The sequence below is a fragment of the Onychostoma macrolepis genome, chromosome 05, assembly GCF_012432095.1.
Source record: "Onychostoma macrolepis isolate SWU-2019 chromosome 05, ASM1243209v1, whole genome shotgun sequence".
Classification (NCBI taxonomy): domain Eukaryota; kingdom Metazoa; phylum Chordata; class Actinopteri; order Cypriniformes; family Cyprinidae; genus Onychostoma; species Onychostoma macrolepis.
This window is the reverse complement of record NC_081159.1, coordinates 38,567,076-38,593,596: the sequence shown is the minus strand read 5'-3', so window position 1 is coordinate 38,593,596 and position 26,521 is coordinate 38,567,076. Positions and strand designations below refer to the sequence as shown.

General features: G+C 35.6%; 2 protein-coding genes across 5 annotated transcripts; both read right to left on the bottom strand.

The window, feature by feature from the left end:
• Nucleotides 1–1,040: 1,040 nt before the first annotated feature.
• Nucleotides 1,041–6,909, bottom strand: nipsnap1 (nipsnap homolog 1 (C. elegans)). Of its 3 annotated transcripts, none has more exons than XM_058776325.1 (10): nucleotides 6,570–6,909; nucleotides 5,349–5,476; nucleotides 4,846–4,891; nucleotides 4,427–4,521; nucleotides 3,819–3,889; nucleotides 3,594–3,734; nucleotides 2,870–2,901; nucleotides 2,677–2,771; nucleotides 2,490–2,573; nucleotides 1,041–1,636 (listed from the first exon to the last, which is right to left on the bottom strand). In XM_058776325.1, the coding sequence occupies exons 1-10, from the start codon at nucleotides 6,647–6,649 to the stop codon at nucleotides 1,572–1,574; spliced, it is 837 nt and encodes a 278-aa protein (XP_058632308.1). In that variant the 5' UTR covers nucleotides 6,650–6,909; the 3' UTR covers nucleotides 1,041–1,571. The 3 variants fall into 3 exon arrangements, with proteins under 3 accessions (XP_058632308.1, XP_058632310.1, XP_058632309.1); XM_058776327.1 differs by having other exon boundaries at nucleotides 6,546–6,638; XM_058776326.1 differs by lacking the exon at nucleotides 6,570–6,909 and adding an exon at nucleotides 5,579–5,939.
• Nucleotides 6,910–7,068: 159 nt separating this feature from the next.
• lrrc74b (leucine rich repeat containing 74B) lies at nucleotides 7,069–25,767 on the bottom strand. Of its 2 annotated transcripts, XM_058776323.1 has the most exons (11): nucleotides 25,437–25,767; nucleotides 21,946–22,135; nucleotides 20,733–20,875; nucleotides 19,704–19,836; nucleotides 19,435–19,569; nucleotides 17,604–17,810; nucleotides 9,283–9,392; nucleotides 8,648–8,763; nucleotides 8,238–8,316; nucleotides 7,997–8,092; nucleotides 7,069–7,915 (listed from the first exon to the last, which is right to left on the bottom strand). In XM_058776323.1, exons 1-11 carry the CDS (start codon nucleotides 25,593–25,595, stop codon nucleotides 7,802–7,804), a joined length of 1,482 nt encoding a protein of 493 aa, XP_058632306.1. In that variant the 5' UTR covers nucleotides 25,596–25,767; the 3' UTR covers nucleotides 7,069–7,801. The 2 variants fall into 2 exon arrangements, with proteins under 2 accessions (XP_058632306.1, XP_058632307.1); XM_058776324.1 differs by lacking the exon at nucleotides 19,435–19,569.
• Between the last annotated feature and the right edge of the window lie 754 nt (nucleotides 25,768–26,521).

The following is a 26,521-nucleotide window of genomic DNA, read 5'->3' as shown; positions in this document are numbered from 1 at the left end:
GTTTCACAAACTGCTTAAGAGGGCCATGAACTCTGTTAATTTGATGACAGTGAAAATATCACTGTATTTAAATGAATTAACATAAGGCCTTAGTTATATCAAATCGTCCAAATAATGTTTTTGGCATTTATGTAATATCATTGCCATCAAATTAAAGGTATAGTTCACCCAAAAATGAAAATTCTGTCATTAATTACTCACCCTCGTGTCGTTCCAAACCCGTAAGACCTTTGTTCATCTTCAGAACACAAATTAAGATATTTTTGATGAAATCTGAGAACTTTCTGACCCACCCCCCATAGACAGCAAGGGCCCTACCACGATCAAGGCACAGACACGTGATAAGGACATTATTAAAATAATCCATGTGACATCAGTGGTTCAACCGTAATTTTACGAAGCTACGGGAATACTTCTTGTGTGCAAAGAAAACAAAAATAATGACTTTATTCAACAATTCGTCTTCTCCACGTCACCCTATAGCGCCATTTTGGAGAGTATCACGACGCATACGCATGCTATGATCTGAAGGTAAACAACATATGCGTGGGTGCTGCTGAGCTGACATAGAACCCGCATGCGCTGTGCCTCGTTTACGTTCAGATCAAAGTACGCGTATACGTTGTTTACATTAAAGATCATAGCATGCGCATGTCGTAAATAGTCGTTATTTTAGTTTTCTTTGCGCACACAAAGTATTCTCGTAGCTTCGTAAAATTACGTTGAACCACTGATGTCACATGGATTATTTTAATGATGTCCTTATCACGTTTCTGTGCCTTGATCGTGGTAGGGCCCTTGCTATCTATGGGGGGTGGGTCAGAAAGTTCTCGGATTTCATCAAAAATATCTTAATTTGTGTTCCGAAGATGAACAAAGGTCTTACGGGTTTGGAACGACACGAGGGTGAGTAATTAATGACAGAATTTTCATTTTTGGGTAAACTATCCCTTTAAGCAATCGTAAAGCATTTTTCAATAGGCAACCAACTACACGTGTAAGTTTTTATGTACAGTGAAAATGGCCACGGTAACATCAAGTATTATTAAAATCACAATTTATTATGGTGTAATAAGAAACTACAAATCAACAGAAATTATTTGTTCATTTATTATCCTATAATGGACTTTTAAAGTTTACAACATTCAAATCAAGTATTCCAATAAATGCATTCAATTTAGCAAATTTATTTTTTAATTGTAGATAAAAAGCTATGCTGACAGGCAGGTTCCTCGAACACTCCAACAGGCCGGGTGATGCATCAGAAAGGAGAATAATGTCTAAAAACAATGCTGTAATTTTTTTAATTACACATATACTTTAACAGTCTCGTACGACGACACTGAGGTCTATCATTGTAGCTCTCAGATTGGCATCAACACTGGCACAGTGTCGCCTTCTTGCAAGACTTTAGGTCCAGCTCTACTCTAATATAACTGCCTGTCTGCTTCAAGAGGACCTGAAGACCTTGATCATCTGCTTCAGATGTGTTTGAGTAAAGTCAGAACTAATCAGTAGATCTCCTGGTGGATAGTGTATTTATTATCATCACAGGTGAAACACTGTTGATTTTACTGCAGAGGTGAATGTTCCATGGGAATCATAATTCTCGATTCCATCTTTTGGATAAGAGGCACTGTCAAAAACAGAAATAAACAAGTTTGAATGTATTGAACCTTTCTAACAGTTCTATTGAAATCCACCAGATGGCGCCGTTCACAAAGCGAACACTTTGATTGTGCTTTGAATTGCTTACTATTTCTGCATTACTCTAGCATACTGTGTGAAGTATGCACATTTTCTGTATGCAAGGAATACCCAGAATTTGACTCATTATTTGATCAAACTGTCATAAGTTAAGACATTTTTACAGAATTTAAAATAGCATTTTTTTTTTTTTCAGAGATAAGTGGATAACATTTGTTGAATTAAAAAATGTGGCAAAGAAGGATAGCACAGTTGGAAACATTTATGGTTATGATTTATGATTGCATATTAAAATATAATCTCATGTTCAAAGGTTTGACAGCATGTACATTTTTAAAAGTAGTATCTTATGCTCACTTAAGGCTGAAAATACAATATAAACAGTAATATTGTAAAATCTTATTCCAATTTTAAATAAAACATTTTATTTACCAAATTCTTCAGTGTCACATGATCCTTCAGAAATTATTTCAATATGCTGATCTGCTGCTCAAGAAAGTTATTATGTAGAAAACAATTGTGCTACCTAATATTTTTGTGGAAAATGTGACTTTTTAGAATTATATGACGAAATTCAAAAGAACAGCATATTATTTGAAACAAAATATATTTAACATATTTTGAACATATTTGAAAACATTTGAATGGTGGTGTATAAGCTGCTTTAAAATTATATGTGCACATACTTTTTAAACAGACAGGCAGTATACAGTATATTATGCAGTAATAATCAATACACCAATATTGAATTTCAAAAACCTGCCATCTTTGTTTTTACTTACTTGTATAGTGCACATTGGCATCCCAGCCCTCTTTTAACCAAGCAAAATTTCTGGTCTCTTGTCTGGACTGCAGGTCTTTATAGGCTAAAACACATAAAACATATTCAGTACAATTGACAGATTTTAAAGCACTTAATAATATGCAATGATCAGAAGAAGATATGATCTCAGTGAAAGATGATGTTACCCCATAAATGATGAACAACATACAATTCACCGATCTGTGTGAAGAAGCCGCCCACTGCTTCATTGTTTTCCTGTCTATATTTGATTGCTCGAGCCCTGGAACATGATAAAACAGATTAAATATGCAACATGGTGATATAATATCAGTATTTTTTCCTTAAGTTAAACTGTACAATTCACACACACAAACTTACCAGTGATTTCCCCATTCGATCATTGTTCCAGGCTTGATTCAGAAATTTCAGGACAAACAAAATAGAAAAAGAAAAAAAAGAGAAAAAAGCTGAAAATGTACTCACTCTCAGGCTATCCAAGGTGCGAGTTTGTTTCTTCATCAGAACAGATTTGGAGAAATTTAGTATCACATCAACTTGCTCACCAATGGATCCTCTGCAGTGAATGGGTGCCGTCAGAATAAGTGTCCAAACACACAACTCCAGTCCATCAATTAATGTCTTGTTAAGCAAAAAGCTGATCGTTTGTAAGAAACAAATCCATGATTAACATGTTTTTAACTTCAAACTGTTACTTCCAGCTAAAATACGAGTTCTCTATTCATAATAACTGATATCTCCAGTGAAAAAGATGTTTCATCTCAATCAGGAGAGAAATGTTCATAGATCAAGCATCGCTCACAAGCAAAAACAGTCCAAAACATTTTCAAACAAATGGATTTTGATGGGATAGGACAACAGGGGATGGACTTTTTCACTGAAGGAAGATTATCATGGCTGTTGAAACTCTCATTCTGACGGCACCCATTCACTGCAAAAGAATCCATTGATGAGCAAGTGATCTCCAAATCTGTTCCAATGGCAAAAGAGCTCATCTTGGATGGCCTGATGTTGAGTAAATTTTCCTTTAAGCTGTCAAATAAGAAGGTGTATATTTAAAACAGAACAATGAAATGGTATTTACTACTAGTTGGTATGTTCTCAGTTCATAAATGTTGGGGCCGCTTCTGGGCGCAGGCTCGTTCCAGAAACTAAACTCCAGAAGAAGCTGGTTGCATCGGGAGATCAACATTTTACTTCTCTCTTTTCGAAATGCAAGATACGCCTGCACAGAAAACATTTTGATAAAAGACACAATACATAGATTCTAACATCCTAACATCTAAATTTTAAGAGATGTGTTAAATACCGTATTGCGGTTGAGTTTGCGCAAACACTCTGTTAGAGCAGGATATCCACCAGAATACCTCCAGAGATGCACTACAAACACAAAACAGAATGTGTCACTCTAGTACTGTAAAACAGCTAACAGATATTTAAACAAACCAAATCTGGTGCCTTAAAAATACAGTGATTTGTGTATGTAAACACTACTTTTCAAATGTTCAGGGTCAGTAAGTGTTGTTTTTTTGAGAGAAATGAATATTTCAGCAAAGACACATACATTGATCAAAAGTGACATTTATAATGTTACAAAATGATTTTTGTTTCAAATAAATTCTGTTTTCCACAATAATATTTAGTAGGATAACTGAGCAGCATATCAGAATGATTTCTAAAGGATCAGATCTGAAGACTGGAGTATTCTGAAAATTCATCTTTGCATCACAGAAATAAGTTGCATCTTAAAATGCATTCAAATAGAAAACCGTTATTTGAAATTGCAATAATATTTCACAACATTACTCTTTTTACTGTATTTTTGAGCAAACGAAAGCAAACTTATGTGAGCATAAGAGACTTTTTTCAAAAGCATTATAAAATACAATACAAAAATTATGTTGTTTTTCATCTCACCTGCTTGATCCTGTTCACCATACCAGGTGTTCCAGCTTCCAATGACTTCACATGGATAACTTGCATCACGATGAAGTTCTTTCTGTACCTCATCCCTTAAAATAGACATTGGGAGTAATTTAGAAATAGTTCTTCATTTAAACTTGTTTTAAACTTAAACCATAAAAAAATAATACAGTTAATAGGCTAAAAATACATAAAACGGTTTAACATGCAGTTTGCATTCCTGTCTTGATGTATTTGCTATTGAAACAGGAAGTTGGGGCAGGACATGTCGGTACTATTGATCATAAATCACGATCTCATAGGACAATCAAGGAACCAAAGTACATCACATCTAGACATGGCAGGCCTGCAAGTCTCATACTGAAATCAAGACTGCACTTTATCAGCAATTGCAAAATCAAAAGGGTGCTTACGACATTTTATTGTATGCCTCCATGCACTCTGGCTTGACATTGTGAACTGAAAGAAAAAACAGGATTCGAAGATGTCAGGAAAGACAAATGGACCAGTATCTTGCAGTGTTAAAAACTTTTTTTTTTCTCTAGACGTTCTACTGTAGTTGAAGTAAACATTTTGAATTTAGTGAAATTCCTTGTGATTTTATCACTCAAATCAACCGTTTATTGAAATATCACCCTCATTTTTCTAAACCCAATTTTCATTACCATTCTCCATACAGCTGATCTCTTGAAAACAAAAGAATTCTACGAATAAACACTTTGCAGGCTGATTTATTAAAGCAATTAGTATAAAATAAACAGTTTAGGCTGTTTTCTGGAGGAAAACAACAAGCAAGCACATCATTCATGCATGCAGATATTTTTAGCAATTGCCATCAACTATATTGCATGCACAATTTCTCCCAAGGCCTAAACATTTGAGCGCATCCTTGAAGGTTTTAGATGGATTGGCTCACACTGAATCTTGTAGAGGTTGCTGGTTTCTTTCTTGGAGAGCAGATTGGAGTGGGCATCTTTCCTGGCATCCACTTTGTGTGCAAACATGGAACTCAACCAGCCTTCATCACTTTTATTCGCAAAACCTCTAAAGATTCACAAGCAAAACTGTTTCAGCAAGTGTTTAATAAATATATAAGTGATGCATCACAAGCTGCAACGCATAATATTATAGAAAGCTTGTACGCACTTGGGTAGTTGATGTCACATTTCAAGCAGTGACAGCAAAGGCTGGCAGTGTGACATGCTAAATTTCCTCTTAAATAATTACTATGCATACAGTTTTAATGGCTTAATATGAACTTTCATAGCTTAATAGCCCACCTCCCCCTGCAGTGCATATGGTGTTCAAAAACTGCTGCAAAATGAGATGAATATTGCTACATAACACTCCTTGATTTGAATAAAACTACATTCTATGATAATTTACATAGTTTGCGTGAAGAGCTTACTGTAATTTGGGGACTAAATTTCCTCCCTGTAAAGATGATTTGTCAATATTTCTTTACTAAAAATTAGCCTGTAGTTAGCTTTATTTACAGGCAATAGCAGTCAGTCTGTAAAGTGCTATGGTTAAAAGTATCTGCTAAAATATAACAATAATAATAATTTTAAAAATTGTGTGGAGACCACTGATTAATAAATCAAATTAAATAATAATTTTACACTAATTAGCTTGTAGTTATATTTTATTGTTTTTTAAATATATATTTGTTAAAATATAATAATAATGAATTTATAAAATCCATAGATTTATATTTATAGATTATAATAGATTTATAAAAACAAAATGTATTGCAAGTTAAAACTAAATGCTCAAAGAAACAGAGACATTATCGGAATGTCAGAGGAAAAGGTTATTTCATGTGAAAAATCTAGCAATATTGCCTGTGCATTGTGGGCGATAATTTGAGGAACTGAATTTATGCACTTTAAAAATTACCTTGTCACACTACAGGACGCTTTTATGCAGCACATTAAGCCTACACTTTCCTTTATACATTCACATATATTTGAACATAAACCCCTGATGTTAAATACAAGATTCCGTCCATCAACTGCCCACAAACTGAATATAATATGACTGAATGGACTCTAGATCTGCAATTTGACTAGCATTGCTGATTAACCTAGCAACTGTATCATGCTACACGCACCTGTCAGTGACAAATGCACATTACCTGGCCAGCCATGTTGCATGCACCTTGTTAAGGAAATGCTGCTGTCTGTTGAGGATATGTAGAGACCGTGTTGTCGCCATTATTCTCTCGTGTTGTTTGTAGATTCGCGTCTATATTAAGTTGCGACACGCGCTTGAGTTAATGTTTGACGCGCGTGAACTGTTGGACTTCGGTTGCATGTGCGCCTTTGATTCGTTCGAGTTTAGAAACTCATTAATCACGATGATTAATCTGTTGATATGGTCGCTGATGTAATTAAAATCCAGTCAAAGAAAACCAAAACTTTTCAAACACGACTAAACGGGTTTGCAAGTTGACTGGTTTGGGGGAGGAAGCGAAGAAGAAGAAAAATGAAATCCGACAAAAAAGAAATAGGCAACAACGTTTGCGGCCTAAATAGTAGGATTACTACAAATTAAAATCAGAGTCATAAAGCTACTTATACTAGCCAGCTGGGGGAGAAAAAAAAACAATCTTAAACCAGCCTAAGCTGGTTTGCTGGTTTCTCAGCAAGGGGTATATAAACCCAAAATTATGTTTTTAAGTGAATGCAATTAATACTTTTATACATTTCTATTTTGAATAAATGCTGTTCTTTTTAACTTTATCAAATGTATATACTGGTTTCCACAAAAATGAAGCTGCACAACTGTTTTCAACATTGATAATTTTTTAATAATGCTTTTAAATAAAAATCTGAAGGATCATGTGACACTGAAGACTAGAGTAATGATGCTGAAAATTCAGCTTTGCATCACAGGAATAAATTACATTTTAAAATATACTCAAATAGAAAAGTTATTGTAAATTGTAATAATATTTCATAATATTTACGGAATTGGTGATTGAATAAATGCATTAGAGACTTCTTTTGAAAACATAAAAACTTACCTACCTCAAACTTTTAAACAGTAGTAAAGTAATTAGATCAATTCTGCTTACTCCACACATCATCTCATTCGCCCATTTTGTAAGTAATATTTTAAAGTCTATGATCACTAATGTCATCAAATCTTTTTCTAAACATTATTCTACCGAACCGTTGTTCCCTTAACGCCGGAAACCATGATCCATCAACCATGACTTGATCCAATTTACCATGTGGAGGAGTGTGGAGCGAGATTCAAATCAGTTTAGAGTCTAGGTTTTATGCAAGTTCAGAAATACATTTGCAGTTCTACAAGCCTACACGATTACAATTGAATTATCCAGAATGTGTTTCTGAATAAAGCTCAGCTCTTTTTAAGCACTGCATTAATTTTTCCACCATGTTTCACTTGAAGGTTTGGGAGTGTTTCTTTGGTGCTTTCGAATAAGTCTTCAAATTCCTGGTCCACGCAAATATCCTATGAGAAACTGAGGTTAGAGATACACAAAACCAGTAAGGAAAAGGAAATATGAGAAATGAATGGGAAAGATTCACTCACAGAGAAGTCTAAGAACTCTACTGCAGTTTCTGGGTTTGCTTGAACTGATTTTAAAATGGCGAAGCATCCCGCTGACTGCATTGGGTTCCTAGACATCTGGATCATACAGAAAACCAACAAAATTAGTCATAACAAAGATAGAAATGCCATAAATCTCTTGTGACACAGACTTGAAAGTCTAAGCTTAAAAGCCATGCTTGCTTCAATAATTCCCTGCTGTTACTATTTTAATCTTTCGTACTTTGAGAATTCGTAGAGTCGTGTTCACTTGGAGGCCCAGCGCAAAATGGATGGCTCCTTCGAACGGTATGCGATTATTGCTGCAGACAAAGAAAAAAGTATTTGAGGTACTTTTATTCTAGCTGTCAGTTTGTCGACTGTTTGCAAAGTCTGGTGTTTGTTGATTTCACCACTGCAAATAAATCATGAATAACTGTGCATTGTGAACATTCAAACTAATTTAGCAGACAAATGTTGAACAATTTCAACTGTCTACCATCTCATAATTACGGCAATAAATCAAGGACTGTGTACATGCAGAAAAGAATAGGTAAGGTGGCCCTACAAAACATTGACTCGTAGGTGATGCATGTCCTGCTTTCTATAAATACAGTTACAGTATAATATATAATCATACTGTGACAACAGTACCTGATATTCAGATCCTCCAGTGTATTGTTGTGTTTGAGTGCTTCCTCTAGAGCCACAGCTCCTTCTTTGCCCAGGCCGTTGAACGACAAATCCAGGGTCCGCAAGAAGATATTTCCCTTCAAAATCAAATCCAACAGAACAACTACTGTAACATATGTGCAGAATTTCTGCAGAAGTGCTTCAGAATATTTTTTTAAAAAGGGACATATTACTTATTTATTTATTTTTCCCACACTGAGGCCCACTTCTAATTTGTTTGCATCAGGATTTATTTTAAATAATAATAATAATAATAATTTTATTATTATATATTTTTATTATTTCTTTACTTATGTATTTATTTATTATGTACTATTTATTTGTTTTAAATTTTATGCATCACCTTTTGACCCTTAGAATTGTGCAACTTAATTTTAATAAATAGTATTTTTGGACAGGGGAGAAAATTTGATTATTTTATTTTAAATTTTGATTCCTCGTGATAAGACTCATTTACTGCATAGCATGCTGGACCAAACAGCATGTTGCTAAATTTAGGTTGTTAAATCCTGACTTGATCAATGGATGATAGGCCAAAGTAAGTTCTTACATGAGTGAGTGACTCTGGCAGAGAATGGACTTTATTTTCCTCTTACCTCCAGGCCTTTAGCAAATGCAATGGCTCCTTTTCCTCGAATGCAGTTCCAAGCCAGATTGAGTGACTTCATTCCTGTGTTCTCGGCAACAGCAGCACCCAGGATTTCCCCTGAGGGAAGGAGAAAGATAGAGAAGAGCAGCAAAGGGGAGTTACTGTTATTAATTCAGTGTGTTATTGTGTCTTCCACTTACAATTTAATTTCTGTATGATCTAACTGGATATTAACTAGTAATTTAGGCCAAAAATATGATGGTCCCTGTGTGAGCAACTCTCTTTCTAAATATAATATAATATAATATAATATAATATAATATAATATAATATAATATAATATAATATAATATAATATAATATAATATAATATAATATAATATAATATAATATAATATAATATAATATAATATAATCGGGAAAAATTCATATAATAATTTTAATAATAATCTCATCCTTTCTGGCCAGTCTTTAGACAGCAAAATAATGATGTCCTTGAAAACCAGTTTAGAGCCACAGATTTAGTTGAAACTTTTATCCAAAGTAACTCTAAGTACTTATTAGAAAGACAATCCCTCTGGAGTAACCTGAGGTGAAATGTCTTGCTCAAGTGTGCAGTGGTGATAATTCATATTTTACTCCTCGAGGGGATTAAACCTGCAAACGTCCAGTTCTGAGCTTTAGTTAATGTCCTACCGTGTCTACCAACCTTAAAATATAAATGTACACTTATTTGTCATGGCAATAATCTTGAGAAACCTGGGAGATGTACACTACTATTTAAAAGAAATATACTTTTATTCAGCAAGGATGGATTCAAAAAAATTATATATATACTGTATATATATATATATATATATATATATATATATAAAATTAACTTTATATTCATCAAATAATTCTGTTTTCATGACTGTTTTTAACATTGATAACAATAAGAAATATTTCTTAAGCAGCAAATCAGCATATTAGAATGATTTCTGAAGGAACATGACTGTCACGAATCCGGTCTGTGAACTTCCATTCACCCTCCACCAGAGGTCACTCGCTCACCACATTGACTCCATGACACTGGACTCCATTTCCCATCATTCATTGCACTAATCACACCCACACCTGATCCTACACACACACTGATTACATACCTTATTTAAACCCTGGACTTTCTTTCCCTCATTGCTGAGTATTGTATGCACGTATCCCTCTCCTAGTGATAGCTACTCTACAGAGCCCTTGTTAGTATCCTAGTCTTGCATTGCCTGTTTTTCAGTTTTTTGCCCCATTGGATACTGTTCGCCCATCGTCGACCTTCGCTTGCTCTAGGATTACTCTGTCTTGTCACTGCCATACCTGTTTGCCATTGCTCGACCCTGCCTGTATTTATGACCATGCCTGTAAATAAAAGCTTTCACTTGGATCCGCACGTCTCGTCAGCCCCGTTACAGAATACTCGGCCTCACAAGGATCCAGCGGCTTTCATGGACAATAGGCTACTGGCGGGGTATGTACACTGCAAAACTATTATTAGCCCTCAAGCAGGGTATGCGATCACTCGAGGATCACACGGCTGACACACCCAGATCATCAAGTTCAGTCTTCCATTATCCCGGTTTGAGGGATGTACCGCTGGTGTCTCCAAACCCACTCACTCTAACCCTCCTGTTCTTATGCATGTTCCCCTGTCTGAAGCGCTTCCCCTGATTGGAATCGCTTTGTGTTGCGTTTGGGCTGCGTACACCACCGCAGAACTGCCCGAGGTGGCGGCACCCGCTGCAGCTTCTCCAGAGGTGGCGGCAACCGCTGCAGAACCTCCGGAGGTGTCAGTGGTATCCACTGACCAACTCTCGTCTTGCTCTGTTATGGCTAAGGAGGCCGTCCCTGAACTCTCGTCCTGTCACGGCTATGGAGGACGTCTAAGAACTTCCGGGTTGTTCTGTCACGGCCACAGAGGCCGTTATTGAACTTTTTTTACCCTGCTCCGAACCGGCCGAGGAGGCTACCTCTGAACTCTCGCTCCGTTCTGAACCAGCCATCGTGTCTGATTTTGAACTGTCTGTATTGCCTGTGTCTGTCAAGGAATCTAACCCTGAACTGTCTGTCCTAATCCCAGAAAGGATAAATGCACCCCATATCTGTCCCGTTTACTCCGTCACTGCCAATGATTTAAATTGTGAATTGTCTCCCTGTCCTGTTTTCATCAGAGTTGACTTATGGACTGTGTTCCGCTCCGTTATCACAAGGCAAAATATTGATGAACTTCGTGTTTTCTGCCTCTGTCCTTGAGACCATATGCTCTCTCTGTTGCTTGTTTTTCCTAGGCTTCAATCTCTGCTGTGTGTTCCTGATCCGTCGTGGGGTTTTCCTGCTCCGCCGTGGAGGTCTCCCGCCTGTCTGCTCCACACTGGTGGGCTCCGGTTCCGTCTACTCCGCTCTAGTGGGCTCCTGCTCCGTCCTGGTCTCCGCCTGGGTTCTCTGCTTTGCCGGTTCTGCCTGGGTGTCCTGCTCTGCCTCAGTTCCTGGTCTTCCCACTCCCACGTGTACCTGGATTATCTCTTGTCTTGCCCCATTGGATACTGTTCGCCCATCATCGACCTTCGCTTGCCCTAAGATTACTCTGTCTTGTCCCTGCCATACCTGTTTGCCATTGCTCGACCCTGCCTGTATTTATGACCATGCCAGTAAATAAAAGCTTGCACTTTGATCCTCACGTCTCGTCAGCCCCGTTACAGTGACACTAAAGACTGGAGTAATGGTTTGCATCGCAGGAATAAATTAGATCTTAAAACATACACACACACACACACACACACACACATATATATATATATATATATATATATATCTTTTAAATTGTGAAAATTCACAATATTACTATTTTTACAGTAATTTTCAAATAAATGCAGCCATGGTGAGCATAAGAGGCCTCTTTCAAAATTATTAAAAAATCTTTCTGACCCCAAACTTTTAAACTGTGTATTATGCATACTAAATGGCATTTCCTTAAACTGTTACCATTTTCAAAGGTCTTAAAGAAATAAAAACTCAATGGATATCATATTTGATATACAGAACTGTATCAGGCATTATTGACTGTATTTGCAATGGTCACCAGGGTAGCCTGCCAGGAATAAGCAAGCAGTGTATGATTATAAAAAGAAAGCCATCACCATATGTAATATGAACAGAGCTGTGCCAGCGGAATCTGTTAAGGATGTATGAATCATGGCAGGTCATGGAGGAGTTCCTCTTGATGATATGCAACATTTTATTGGTAATTTCCCTATCTTCACACTCTGTCATTCATGCTGACAGCTATGGGGCTTTAGGACTGTATTCTATATCCCTCATCATCATACTGGAGTTTCTGATCTTTTGAGAACCAGCCCTCTGGATATTGCAAATATGAAGATATTGTGCTTGTGTTGAAGGGGAATATCATTTCCAATTTGCATTGCAGTTAAGAAGAAAGCACTTAGCTATAAAAAACAACATTATTTTGAAGAATTGCATTTCCATACTTTCCCATAGAAAGATATGAATAATCTCTGTTATCTCTGTTTGAAAACAACAGATTTAAAGGTTTTTATCGGCAGGTTTCAACACTGACCCACTTATCAAAATGTTAAAAATAACATTGTAGTTAAAGGTTTGTTTAAATGCAAATTTATCACCTCTCGGTAGACATACTACACTTGACCAATATATGTGTCCACGTAACCTCATCAATAGGCTACACCTCAAGCAACTTTTCATTGACAGCAGAAATAGAAATATGTTCACATTAACTTATATTACACTGGGTAATAAACAACAGTTCCGGTCTTTGGGTGTGTTTTACTAGGGCTACGTTCACACTGTCAGTTTTTGGGATTGACAACCGCATTTTCTTTACAGGTGCGAGTCTCGAAATGTCCTGTTCACACAGCAGCTTACAGTTGTGTTTAGAATACTGTCTGTATGAACGTGCAACCGGAGTCAAGCCAGTGTTCCTCACCAGTAACCATAGCGACAGTGACCAAAGTAAAATCAAAGATGGCGCCGTCCATAAAACTGAAAGTCTTATCACTTTCTGACACGACAAGAGTCCAATCGAGCCGCGAGTTCATTCGTCAAATCTTCACTAATCGACTGCAGCTTTTAAATTTGGGTGGAGAGCGCTCCAGATTTGAATCGCTCGGACAAGCGCAGAACACAAAACTGACTGGAGCGGCTCTGGAGGACAGGATCTAAAAATTTCAGATGACACGCAGCTCATGTCTCCGTCACTGTAAGTTACCGAAAACACATGAAAACACGAAACACATGGTAGACGCGCGTTTGTGCGGCTCTCTCTCGCGCTGTATGACCTGACAGACAATAGTTGTCCACTCCTGTTCCGAGAATGCAGTTATGAGTCCTGAAAATTTACGGGTGTGAGTTCGGTTACAGAATGCGGTTGTCACACCCGTAAATAAGCGAACTGTCTGTGAACATAACCGTATTAAGGACTCAAATACAGGACTGGCAACCGTATTTTGCTGCTGTGTGAACCTGACCTTAACTCTTTCTGCACGTTACATACAGCAGCTCCGCCAGAAGAGTGAGTCACTGAATGTTCACTGAACGTTGGAATCGTTCAAAACAATGATTCATTCAGGAACGAAATGGGTACAGAATGGGTACATCCACAGAATCATTCATTTAATCAATTCGTTTAAAAAAAAAATTCATTTAGCAACGCCTGTTTCTCAGAAATTGACAGTTCTGGGGACATTCTAAAACACTTAAAGGTGGGGTATGGATTTTTTCAAAAACGCTTTAGAAAATGAGTCAGGGCCGAGTGTTTTTAAAAATACCAAACTCAATAAACCTTATTAATAAATTATACTACGTACAGACAAGCAGATATGTACGACGGCGTTTTAGTGCCTCCTTAAAAAAAAAAAAAAAATCTAAGATTACGAGATTAAAGTCATAATATTTCGAGAATAAAGTCGAAACTACGAGAATAAAGTCGAAATATTACGAGAATACAGTCGAAATGTTTCGAGAATTTAAATCGTAGAAATTAAAGTTATAATATTTTGAAAGTATAGCCTATATTGCGCATGCAAATGGCCCGCGTTGAGAGCACCGGGAGAAGTTACCATGGCCACCAGAACTGATTTGAATATTGTCCGAGCGGCCGCATCATCTTACTGGGATGTCAATTTTAAGGACTCGCGGAAACAGCTATTTATTAACAGACTGAACAGGAACAACTGTTTCTTAACATCAGCTCATCAATCGCAGCAGAAATCATACCATGTGTCATACTCGCGGGGACATTATGCTTGGAAATAATATTTCATGTCTTCCATTGCATATGTATGAATATGAATATGTAAAAGAATATGTAAAAGTATGGTATTTGAAAGCTGTTGGGGCGAAAGGCACAATAATTAACATGATAATTAATAGATGGCTGACTTTTCCAATTGTTGACATGACATGGTTCATATGGTATCATATAGCCTATTATGTTGGGTGTCCACCTTAGAGATAATCACCATGTTTATAATGAAACCATCACATTTAAAAACATGATATTAATCATATCATATAATAAAATAAAATGTGTTGTTACTACTGTAAATCTATATTAACTTATTATGGGATCTCCTTCAATGCTTTCAGAATCTTTACTTTTTATTTTGTTTCTGTATTTTAAAATATATTTTTATATTAACATTTTAATGACATTATATTTATTGAACATTATTTATCAAAATAAGCAGAAAATAGCCTAACTTTGCTAAAGTGATTCATTTGAACAAGTATTAACTTAGACATTAGTATCACATTTTTTTTTTTAGCTAAAGTATTTATCAATACAGTGTGCCTTTTACCCCATGATTGTGAAACACGAAACACCTCACATGATTTTACGGTGAAATGTGTCATTTTTCATGTTAATCAGGTCAATTTTGATCAAGAAAAATGCACTGTGGCTTTAATTCAGAGTAAGCGGCGCAGCAAAAATAGACTCGGCGCCGAAACTATCGCGGCGCTGCCGCTTCTGCTCTGCTCCTGCTACGCGCTGCCGCGCCGCCTCTGCGTGCGTGTGAATGCTCTAATCTACATAAAAACTGTTTTATTCATGGTATACTGTAAATGAGGACATAACATTTAACGTCTTCCATTCATTATTTGTAGCGCGGCAGCCAACCAGTAATCGCAACAATTGTGTGCTTTGTTGCTTTTACACACAGCTCAGCTTTCAATTTCTGACAGTTTTATAACGAAATACAAATTATAAATGTGTTTTTGCTCTTTATTTCAAGTTTATAGCAAGATATAAATTGAAGGAACATCATAAGGCATGAAAAAACAACAACAACAAAACAGTTTAGCCTCATTTATAATGAAAATAATGTCTCGTCGTTCATTGTTGTAATCTGAAAAATGGCTGACTCACATGCCGCTTGACAAACACATTATTGCAATATAGCCTATTTGTATTGAGCTATAAAACTGACAGATTTTGAAAACTGAGATTTGGAATATCTCCCGGTGCTCTCAATCCGGGCCATTTGCATGAGCAAAAGGCTAGAATAGCCTATCTCAAAATATTAGAACTATATAATCTTTATTCTCAAAACATTTCGACTTTAATCTCGAAACATTTCGACTTTATTCTCGTAGTGTTTCGACTTTATTCTCGAAGTGTTTCGACTTTATTCTCGTAATATTTCGACTTTATTTTCGTAATTTCGATTTTATTCTCGAAATATTTCGACTTTATTCTCGTAGTTTCGACTTTATTCTCAAAATATTACGACGTTAATCCCGTAATTTTAGAATTTTTTTATTTTTTAAGGAGGCACTAAAACGCCGTCGTAGATATGAGCCCATAATTTGAACGCAATGGGTTTAATTACACATTTAGCGTTTTCCTCCCATAAAAAAAAAAAAAAAAAAAAAAAGGAAAAAGCTTAACGTGGTTTAATGCATTAAAACTTTGTTTTTAAAAATACCAAACTCAATGAACATTATTAATAAATCATAATTAATAAATTGTTAAGCCACGTTAAGCATAGGCCTATTCCTTATAATGGTTTTAATGCTTAATGCATAATTAAATGCGTTGCCTTAGTATTCTGGGCTCATCTGCTTGTCTGCTTATTAATAATGTGTTTACTGAATTTTTTCTTTTAAAAACACTGTTATAATGCATTAAGCCACATTAAGCGTTTTTCACATTAAGTGTTTTAGAATGTCCCCAGTGCAGCCAATTTCAGAATTTTGTCATGAAATTTAGTCACTTTCTCACTGTTGCTGCGACTTTGCTGCTGCGAATTTGTCCGCCATGTTTGTTCCGATAGGGTCCTGATTTCACAACACATTTGGACCTAGTGATGTTATGTTTAAAGAGAAAAAAACCACATTTCACATTAAAGTAATCGATCGATTAGTTTTTTGGCAAAGACACGTAATTTCTGATACCCAAAGCTTTGTTTGCTTAAAACTGAAGTAACTGCTTATTTGGTATCTTATTCAAAAGCAGCTAATCACGGCAGTTTTTTCCTTACTCTAATGCATTCTAATGTTTTTTGTTTGTTTTGTTTTGTTAATGAAGCTAGTTATGATTGCTAGACAGATCACAGATTTAATTTATGAATTTATGTTTCATTTACCATGGTGTACAGGCACTAAAATAAGTTATTAGTTCTATTAGCTATAGCTATAATTTCTCTAAAATAAAATAAAGAACAAGTTGAATAATCAAAAGTAAAACAGCAGCTCTCCATCCTTGCACCACTGAAGGCACCATCGCTGCACATTTATATTTTTTTCTTCATTAAACAACATCACATTTTGCCATGTTAGTTTTTCAGTTTCATAAATTTAATAAAGCAATGAAGCTCTCCAATGGTTCCTGTCTAAGTCACTGCACTTGGCAGCTTATCTTTTGCTTCGTGAACTGAAACTAAATTATCCAAATTTGTGTCTAGACATTTTTATTATACTCTGTAATGCTATAAAATCATCAATATAATGAACTGCTCAAAGTAAGTGAAACGGACAGATTTTAATTTCATTACCATGGTGCAATATGGCGTTAAAGGTTAATGTTCTTTTTGTTATGCATGTGGTCAAATCTCAAGCTGTTTTTTTTCTAGTACTTGTCCAACTAAGTGGCCATGAAACTGTAGTCTTCCAATCCAACTGTTCCACTTAACCATTCAACATGTGGCAACCAAATGCCTCAAAAACCACTAAATGCCCCTCTAAAAGCAAAGTTATTCGGAGGTCTGCAGTAATCAAGTGGTGAACCTTTCATCAGCGGCTTTTCACATCATCTCACACCTGCTATATCTCCGAATCTGTTGTGACTCAGGTCGAGGAGCTGAAGTTTCTGGTTGCTGATCAGAGCTGGGGACAGGTGTCTGGCTGCTCGCTCGTCCAGATGGTTCCCGGAGAGGTTGAGAGAGAATAGGGTAGAGTTTTCCAACAGCATGCTGGACAGAGCCCTGGCTCCGTATTCACCCATCCGGTTTTCAGACAAATCAATTTCTGGGAAGGAAAAGCATAGGTTTTACAGTTCATATCTTGAGGGAGTGCTGCAAAACCAACCTTATCAACCAAACCAAATGAATCAAAATGCGCAGTGAATGATGGCTAAAATGTGAATTTAAATTGTGGACTATGAAATGGTTGTATGTTGTTTTGAATTGGATATTATCTATTACATTTTCACCAGCAGACTCAGCAGATATCACAATGTAGGACAGCAACAATTAGATAAGACAAACGTTGATGCAGGCTTGACAAATCCTTTGTCTGAAAGTTTTGAAGTTTCTTATTGCTAACATGATTTAACACATTGCTGGAATCACCATGTGATGTACTGCAATCTTCATAACAATAAACAATCTGACTTGTGATGCAGCCTGGAATTAAACCACATCACGTTGGTTTGTCTTGCCAGAGGAGAACTGCCGACTGAGCCTGGTTTCTTCCCAGTTTTTATTTTTTATTTATTTATTTTTTTCTCCATTTTTGTAACTGATCGAGTTTGGGTTCCTTCCCACAGTTGCCTCTGGCATGCTTAGTTGTGGACACTTAATATTTAGCAATATTAGTGAATTGAGTCCGCACCCTGCTGAAAAAAACAAAAAACAAACAATAAAAACCATCACAGAAATTCTAATGGTTTCCACTACAAATACCATTACAAACCATCAACTATTAAGCATTAAAACAATTTAAAAAATGTTTCCTGTACCTTGTTTTGGGACATATTCCATTTAGTGGTTTTTATCAAGCCACCAATAGAATAGACCTAGAAGTTTCCATTAAAATCAATTCAATTCCCCTTACAAACAGTAAAACCATTACAAATTCTGTAATGGTTTCTATTGTTTTTCAGCAGACATATGGTTGAGAGCTGAACTTGGCTAGATGATGACATCACTGTTTTCTACAGGGCTGCTTTATAGCTGAATTAATCTTCTTTCATATTTGATGATCTTTACACAGTCATTGAACTGAACCAAAACTGAACTGACCCCAGCTGAAAAACATGACACTATTGTATTTTTAGAGCTACTTTACAGCAGAATATAAATGAAGGTTAGGCTTCTCGACTTGCTGGCATGTTTTAGCATGTTGCTAGCATAATTTAGCACACTAATAGCATGATTTAATGCTTTGCTAGTATCCTTTATGATAACATGCTAATCATAATATGCTAATCATCCTAATCATAATATGCTAATCATCCTAGCATGCTAACATGTTTCTAGCATCATACAAATTGGTAACATGTTTCTAATATGATTTAGCACATACTAGCATCTTTTAGCATGTTGCTAGCATATATATTTCTTTTACTATCTATTTATTATATACATTCTAGACATGCTGGAGCATCTGCCATATCTCGGATAGCATGATTTAGCAAGTTACTAGCATGTTTCTAGCAGGATTTAACATTACTAGCATCTTTTAACATTATTTAACATAATTTAAAAAGTTGTTAGCATGTTCTTAACATGTTAGCATGTTTTAACACATTGTTACCATTTTAAAATGTTGATAGGATGTTTCTTGTATCATTTAGCAAACTAGCATGTTTTAACTTGTTGCTAGCAAGTTTTTAGCATGAATTAACATTGCATAGACATTTTCGACCCACCAAAGGAAGTCTGGGAATTTGGGCCTGTTTGGAAATCTGATATGGAAATCGGTATGTTGGCTTTGTCATGCCACCATAAAACATCTTGCAAGATATTGCTAAAAGATTCCAGACTTGTCCAACCCCCATGTTCCTCTATAAAAAACATGACAAGACTGTCTCACAGATGAGATCAAACAGACTTTCACACTACTAGTGAATCGCAAATAAAAGTCCAACAGAAAACAAGGCAGTACTGTGATGTTGTGTGTGGGACTGCAGGAAGTCACCTGTGATGTAGCAATTCTCTTTGAGCATATCAGCAATGGCAGCCCCGCCTATTCCCTCCATCCAATTATCTCGCAGATTGAGCTTCAGGATGGAGGTGTTGGTTACTAAGGAAATGGCCAGAGCTTTGGTACCCTGCAGAGGAAAGTTTTTAAGATGTTTATCATATCTTTTGTTATTCGTATAGAATGCAGCAGTCAGGCTCTGGGAGTAAAAATGGACCTACTTTGAGCTATAAGGTTGTTAATTGATTGTATATGCTTTTGTTGTAGCCATCAGTCCATATTATTTCAACTTATTATTAAATAATTCATTTTTAACAGTGAAAATTACATTACCCATGATTCTGCAATAAAATATCCACCAATCAGAATCAGAAAAACTCTTACAGTGCTCATTAAGCACAATGAATGATGTAATAAAGTCTCTCAAACTACTTAAATATATGTATATTTGTGCATATTTTGCAGTAAATGTAAAATATATTGTTTCTATAGACATAATCAACATCTTTAAATCATTAGTTTTACATTTCGCCATCATTTCTTAATGTAAACGTTATTCGCAATGGTTCAGGGGAAACTGGAAATGTTTTTCCTTAGCATTTTTGAATAGTTTTGTGTACTGACGATAAGATTGTCAAAACAATCCTCATTCCCAAGGATTCGCAAAAACAAGTAAAAACGCTGTATTATGCATGTCAGGTCAGTAGATGGCGATATCACTTATAGGCCTACTACACATCTGCGCACAAACACTAACACTAATTATAGACTATCACTAAAGATGTAATGTGCATGCTTGTGACAACCAATTCAAAAATTCAGAATTTTCAGAATATACATGGAGACGATAACGGTATCGTTTTCAAAAAGTTGCACATTGAAACCCGTTTTCAAAAGTTTGCGTTTTCATGCCCCCAAAACGCTGTTGTTGTGTAAATGAACAGCCAAAATGCATAAAAGGTTTTCTATCTTCAGTTGAAAACGGTGTCGTGTAAATGCCCCCTAAATGAGTTTCTTTGCTCTTACCTGTGAGCCCAGCCCATAATGCATCATGTTGAGTTCACTCTGGTTCATATTTCGGAGGAAGTAGGATACTGGAACTACATTCAGCATCTTACAAGCCTCTCTGTAGCTTGACTGTCCTGTAGGGTCATATGCTCGTCTTTCATCTAGAACATAATCAGAATACCTCTCATTCTTTTGTTTGATAAAACAGCTCTTATGCACATAAATTATGCAAAATGTTATTGACAGCTGCAATCATGATACTATGTTAATTTCTCAATCTATACAGACAAACTCAAAATACTAAAACCATAAAATCTAGAATCCTATAACATTCTGGTGACTGTTCTTGTCCTGTGACTGTGGCCCCTTTCAATTTATTTTCCATCTGAATTAATATTAATAATTATTATTATTTATAATGCACTTTTCTCATACTAAAGTGCAAGAAATCTAAATATAAATGCAAAAGAATAAATGCAATAATAATAGAACAAAAACATTGAATAACTGCTTACAAAAGCAATAAAACATCTCAATGTCTGCAGCACAAACTGTATGAGACAAGTTACGCTCTAAAATTTAAAATACAAGGTTAGAAGTTAGCCATTATCATTATGATTTATGAGTGAAAACAATAGTGACGCTTTCCTTAGCAAGCACAGCTAATCAATGCGGTCGATACAGAAGATAACCAATGTGCCGTATTCACACATGCAACCTTTACAGCTCAAATGAGATGAACTGGTGTGACTTTATAAACCAAATACGACAACGATGTATCATTGTTTCTCATTGAGATGCGCAATTATCATGAATGTGGAAAATTCCCAAGCCATTCATTAAGCTATGCGGAGGCACACAGCAGTAATCTAGCAGATGGCTATCTCTAATAAGCTGAATAAACAGCCATCAGAGAGATAGTGAGAGATGGATGGAGCCGTGATTTATGTATATGTAGAGGAGTGTGTAGGTGTTTCGGTATCTGCAGAACAAGCAGGTGAAAAATGAGAGAGAGAGAGAGGAAGAGAGAGAGACCTGTCTGAAATTACAAGCATGACTCACGGCCGTTTGCCTGTTTTATTCCCTGTTGAGTGGCAACATCATATTCTGTGCCCCTTAGCTCTTTGACACCCTCTATCAGAACGTGCATCACCCACGTCCCCCCGTCGGCCCACTCTCTCTCTCTCTCTCTGCTCATATTCACACTTTCACTTTTAATAAGAACTCTCACTGTGAAATCTGTCGAGTTCCAGGTCTGTGTCAAAATCTTCGTCACTGATAACACACTCTTCCTCCTGCTGCTGTCCATCACCTGGATGGATACCTCCACCTTCATCCACCTCATCTTCTTCATTCATATGATCTTCATCCTGATGGGCCATTCTTGTGCTTTGATGATGGCTGGGTGATCTAGACACTCTCTGAGCGGAACAACGCAGAGGATGCTCTGATGAGAATTCACCAGTTCAGCAGAGTTTTTCCAAATTAACCCATTTAATCCCACCGGTCACAACAGTGAAAAAGGTTTTCATTTATAAAACTCTAAAAACCTAACTGACTGATGTTTTAGTGCACTTCCTGCAAATATGGAAAAAAATCAATATGTGCTGTTTCACATGGTAAGTGCAAATTGTCACATGACCAGAGCAGTTTACTTGATGATGGCTGCATCAAAGCTCCAAAACAAAAGGCTAGTAAAGTATGTTAACATAAAGATATGACAAAGATTTTTGGTACACATTATCTTTGAGGTGTCTAGTATTAATATATGAATTCACATATATTCAGTTTTGTTGAGTGTGGTCATAGAGTGAGTAAACATCTTGATGGTCACAATAGTGACCGGTGGGGTAACAGTGATGTTGCAAAATGTTGCAATGACAAAATATCGCATTCAATTAAAAGTTCCAATGTTACAAATAAGTTACAATGTTAATGTTGTAATACTGGTAGCACTAATATAAAAATTTGATGACATATTTTACAAAAAAATAACAATTTTGAAAAACGTTGATGGTTGTATTTTTAGTTTTTTATCTCAGTGGTAACACTTTAGAATACTGTTCCGTCGTTAATGAATAACTACACAGGAACAAATGACTAATGCACTATTAACATTGTAGTAACTACTATTAACTAACAAGAAACTCTGATTAACGATTTATTAAGTAATAGCGCTAAGTTGAAACTGGTAGTTCACTATTAGCTAATCAATAACTACTATTTTTTTTTCATATATCCTGAGAACTCCTAAGAACTACTTTATACAGGTTCATAATTAATGTGAATTATGCATAATGAATAATTAATTCTAAAATGAAGATCATGGTAACCCACTAGTAATGATTCAAGTATTACCAAATCCTTCTAAAGGAACTACACTGTAAAAAGTGATTAGTTGACTTAACTTAAAAAAATTGAGGAAACCCATTGCCTTAACATTATTAAGTAAATAATAATAATAATAAAAAAGTTAAGTGAACTTGACAATTCACTTAAATTATTTTTTAAAATTATCATTTACTTAAAAAAATTGAGGAAACCCATTGCCTTAAAATGATTAAGTTAAGTCAACTTATCACTTTTTACAGTGTACTAATTATTTGGATCAGTATTCTAAAGTGAAAATCGTCATAACTTCCTAATATTGACTGATGTCATTGTGAGCTTTTGAGATATATGTAAGGTTTTGGATAGTAATGACTCAAGTGTTACTACATCCTTCTGGAGAAACTACTAATTATTTGGATTAGTATTCTAAAGTGAAGATCACGGTAAACCACTAGTAATGATTTAAGTGTTACCAAATCTAGCTAAATGAATTACTAACCAGGACCTTACAAAAACCTCAAAAGTTTACAATGACTTCATTAATTACTAGGGAGTTATCACGATCTTCACTTTAGAATACTGACCCAAAAAATGATTAATTCCTTTAGAAGGATGTAGTAACACCTGAATAATTACTATTCAATACTTTACAAAAACCTCAAAAGTTTACAATGACTTCAGTAATTACTAGGGAGTTATCATGATCTTCACTTTAGAATACTGATAATTACTAATTCCTTCTGAAGAATTTGGTAATACTTGAGTCATTACTAGTGGGTTACCATGACCTTTACTTTAGAATGAATTATACATTATGTATTATTCATATTAATTATCAACCTGTATACAGTAGTTCTTAGTAGTTCTTGGGGAGGTATGGAAAAAATAATAGTTACTGATTAACTAATAGATCTATCTATCTATCTATCTATCTATCTATCTATCTATCTATCTATCTATCTATCTATCTATCTATCTATCTATCTATCTATCTATCTATCTATCTATCTATCTATCTATCTATCGGCCCAAAAACCTTCAAACTTCAAAGGCTTTTTAAACATCTTTGAAAACTTTCAAACTAAAATTTGTCAAGCCAACATTCCATGGCTGTTTTGGCAAACTCTGCTTCTCTAGTTAAAAATTACACTTACATCAATTTCACACAATCTTACCATTCACAAGACATTTTACTTACAATGTGACATATTTCCAAGTGAAACATACTGTGCGGCACAAAAACCATAGGGAAGGACTTGATTTTATTTATCAGAAATTTATTGGATTTTGTAAACTGGTCACATACCAGAATGAAGCCAGATGGTTTGTGGTGAGGGGTTGCAAAGTTACTGTATGTGCCCACTGGTGCTGAGATGAGCGGGCGTTTACAATTCATTCTCTATGGGAGCTGAGCGACAGGCTCATGCGGGGGATTGACAGTGGAGCGAAGCAAGCAGTGAGAGCATCAAAAAGTAGAAAAAACCTAACCTTTATACAATGACATGCAAAAAAATTAAAATGAAAAAAGACAGATCGGGAGCCAATCACATTTCAATAATTTGATCAAAATGTAATGTTAGAGAAGGAGTTTCTGGTGGATTTTTGGGGTCTTGTGGTCACCAAGGCTGTGTTTAAAATTACAATATTGAAAATATAATTACAATTTAAAATAAGTGTTTTATGTTTGAGAATATTTTAAAATGTAATTTATTCCTGATGCAAAGCTGAATTCTCAGCATCTTTACTACATATTCAGTGTCACATGATCCTTCAGAAATCTTTCTGATTTGCACAGCAAACATTTCTCATTATCAATATTTAAAACAGTCATGCTGCTTAATATATTTGTGGAAACCAGTTTTTCCAGGTTTTTTTTTTTTTTTTTTTTTGAAATAGAAAGAACAGCATTTATGTCAAATAGAAATGTTTTGAAAAAATTATTGACCAAAAACTTTTGTACAGTAGTGTATTATTTCCTTCAGATTTCTGATACCATTTGGACGCTTTTATGGTGGCTAGATTGTGGTTGGGTTAACAAACGTATATTAAATATTCACTTTATGTTTACTTTAGGCATTCAAAAATTAAGTTTGCATTTTTCCAACTAGAATCATGCATATTTATTGTATTGAAAATGTTCATAAACCACACTGATGACATTCACACTCCCCTCTTTCACATAGTTGGACACGTACCAAGATTTGGGATGTCAGCAACCAGTGTTTAAAATATCATAGGCCAAACTTTATTCCTTCCCCATCCATAAAATCTGATTGGTTGAATAGATGTGGAAAATAACTTCCTTCTTGGCTAAATGACATTAAGCCCACTCACCCTCATCATGTGTTTTCTAACACAGAAACTGCATAAAATCTGAGCCGGGACACTCACTTGGCCATCCACACTTCCTCTGCTGTAGAGACTCCTGGGTCTGCTGACCGGCCTGCTTGCGATTCCTCCCAAATCCTCTTCTTTTCCACCTTCATCTCCGTCATCTTCACACACTGATGGAAGAATACTCTCTTTTGTCACCTTTTTGCCCACTACCATTCTATACGTTGTGTGAGTTTGTGATTGTTTGCGAAATGAATGTTGAGAATGCTTTGATCAAACTAAATCACATTCAGTTCACTCTGGTTTCCCAAGCCAGACAGGATCGATATCCTTAAATAAAATAAAATCTATGAGAAAGCAAATCAGTGCAGTAGTGTCTCCTGTTGGCCCAGACTAACCTGCTCTGAGGGAAGGTTGTATTTGACAGACAGTCACTTTGACTAATTGCAGAGCTGCATTTTTGGACGGCTCATCCAATGAGCCGGGGAGCCTGAACAGTGAGGGTGGGCTATTGTTCAGATCATGTGTTTTGTTGACCGGTTGCCATGGTGTCATTTCTCCTCTCATAAAGCCGCACTCAATCTGTTTCTACAGTGAGCGGTGAGAGAGGGAAACAATTACATAGAACAAAGAACATACATCTTCTCTCACTACACAAGTTGCTCTCTATAAAACCTTATAAAATCTATATTTAAAGTAATTATAAAATGTATATATATATATATATATATATATATGTATTACTGCAATATCATATTCATATCTTTTAGATTTTATTTTAATTTATTTTAAGATTTTTTACTCTGTGACTTACCTTCTTTGTGGAGGGCGTCAATGTTTATCTTCTGGATCATTGCCAAGTCAGCAGTCTTCTCCATTATGGCGGTTTCAAAGAACAAGAGATACCCGGAATTTATACTGTAGGGATGGTCATTTATTGAAGCTCAAATGTAAATATTCTAATATTTTGAGCTACTGATTTTTGACTTTCATGAGCTGTAAGCTCTAATCATCAAAATTAAAACAAAAAAAACTTTTGAAATGTTTTACTTTACATGCAATGAATCTAAAATATATGAAAGTTTCACTTTTTGAAATAACTTACAAGAAAAAATTAACACTTTCATGACATTCTAATTTAT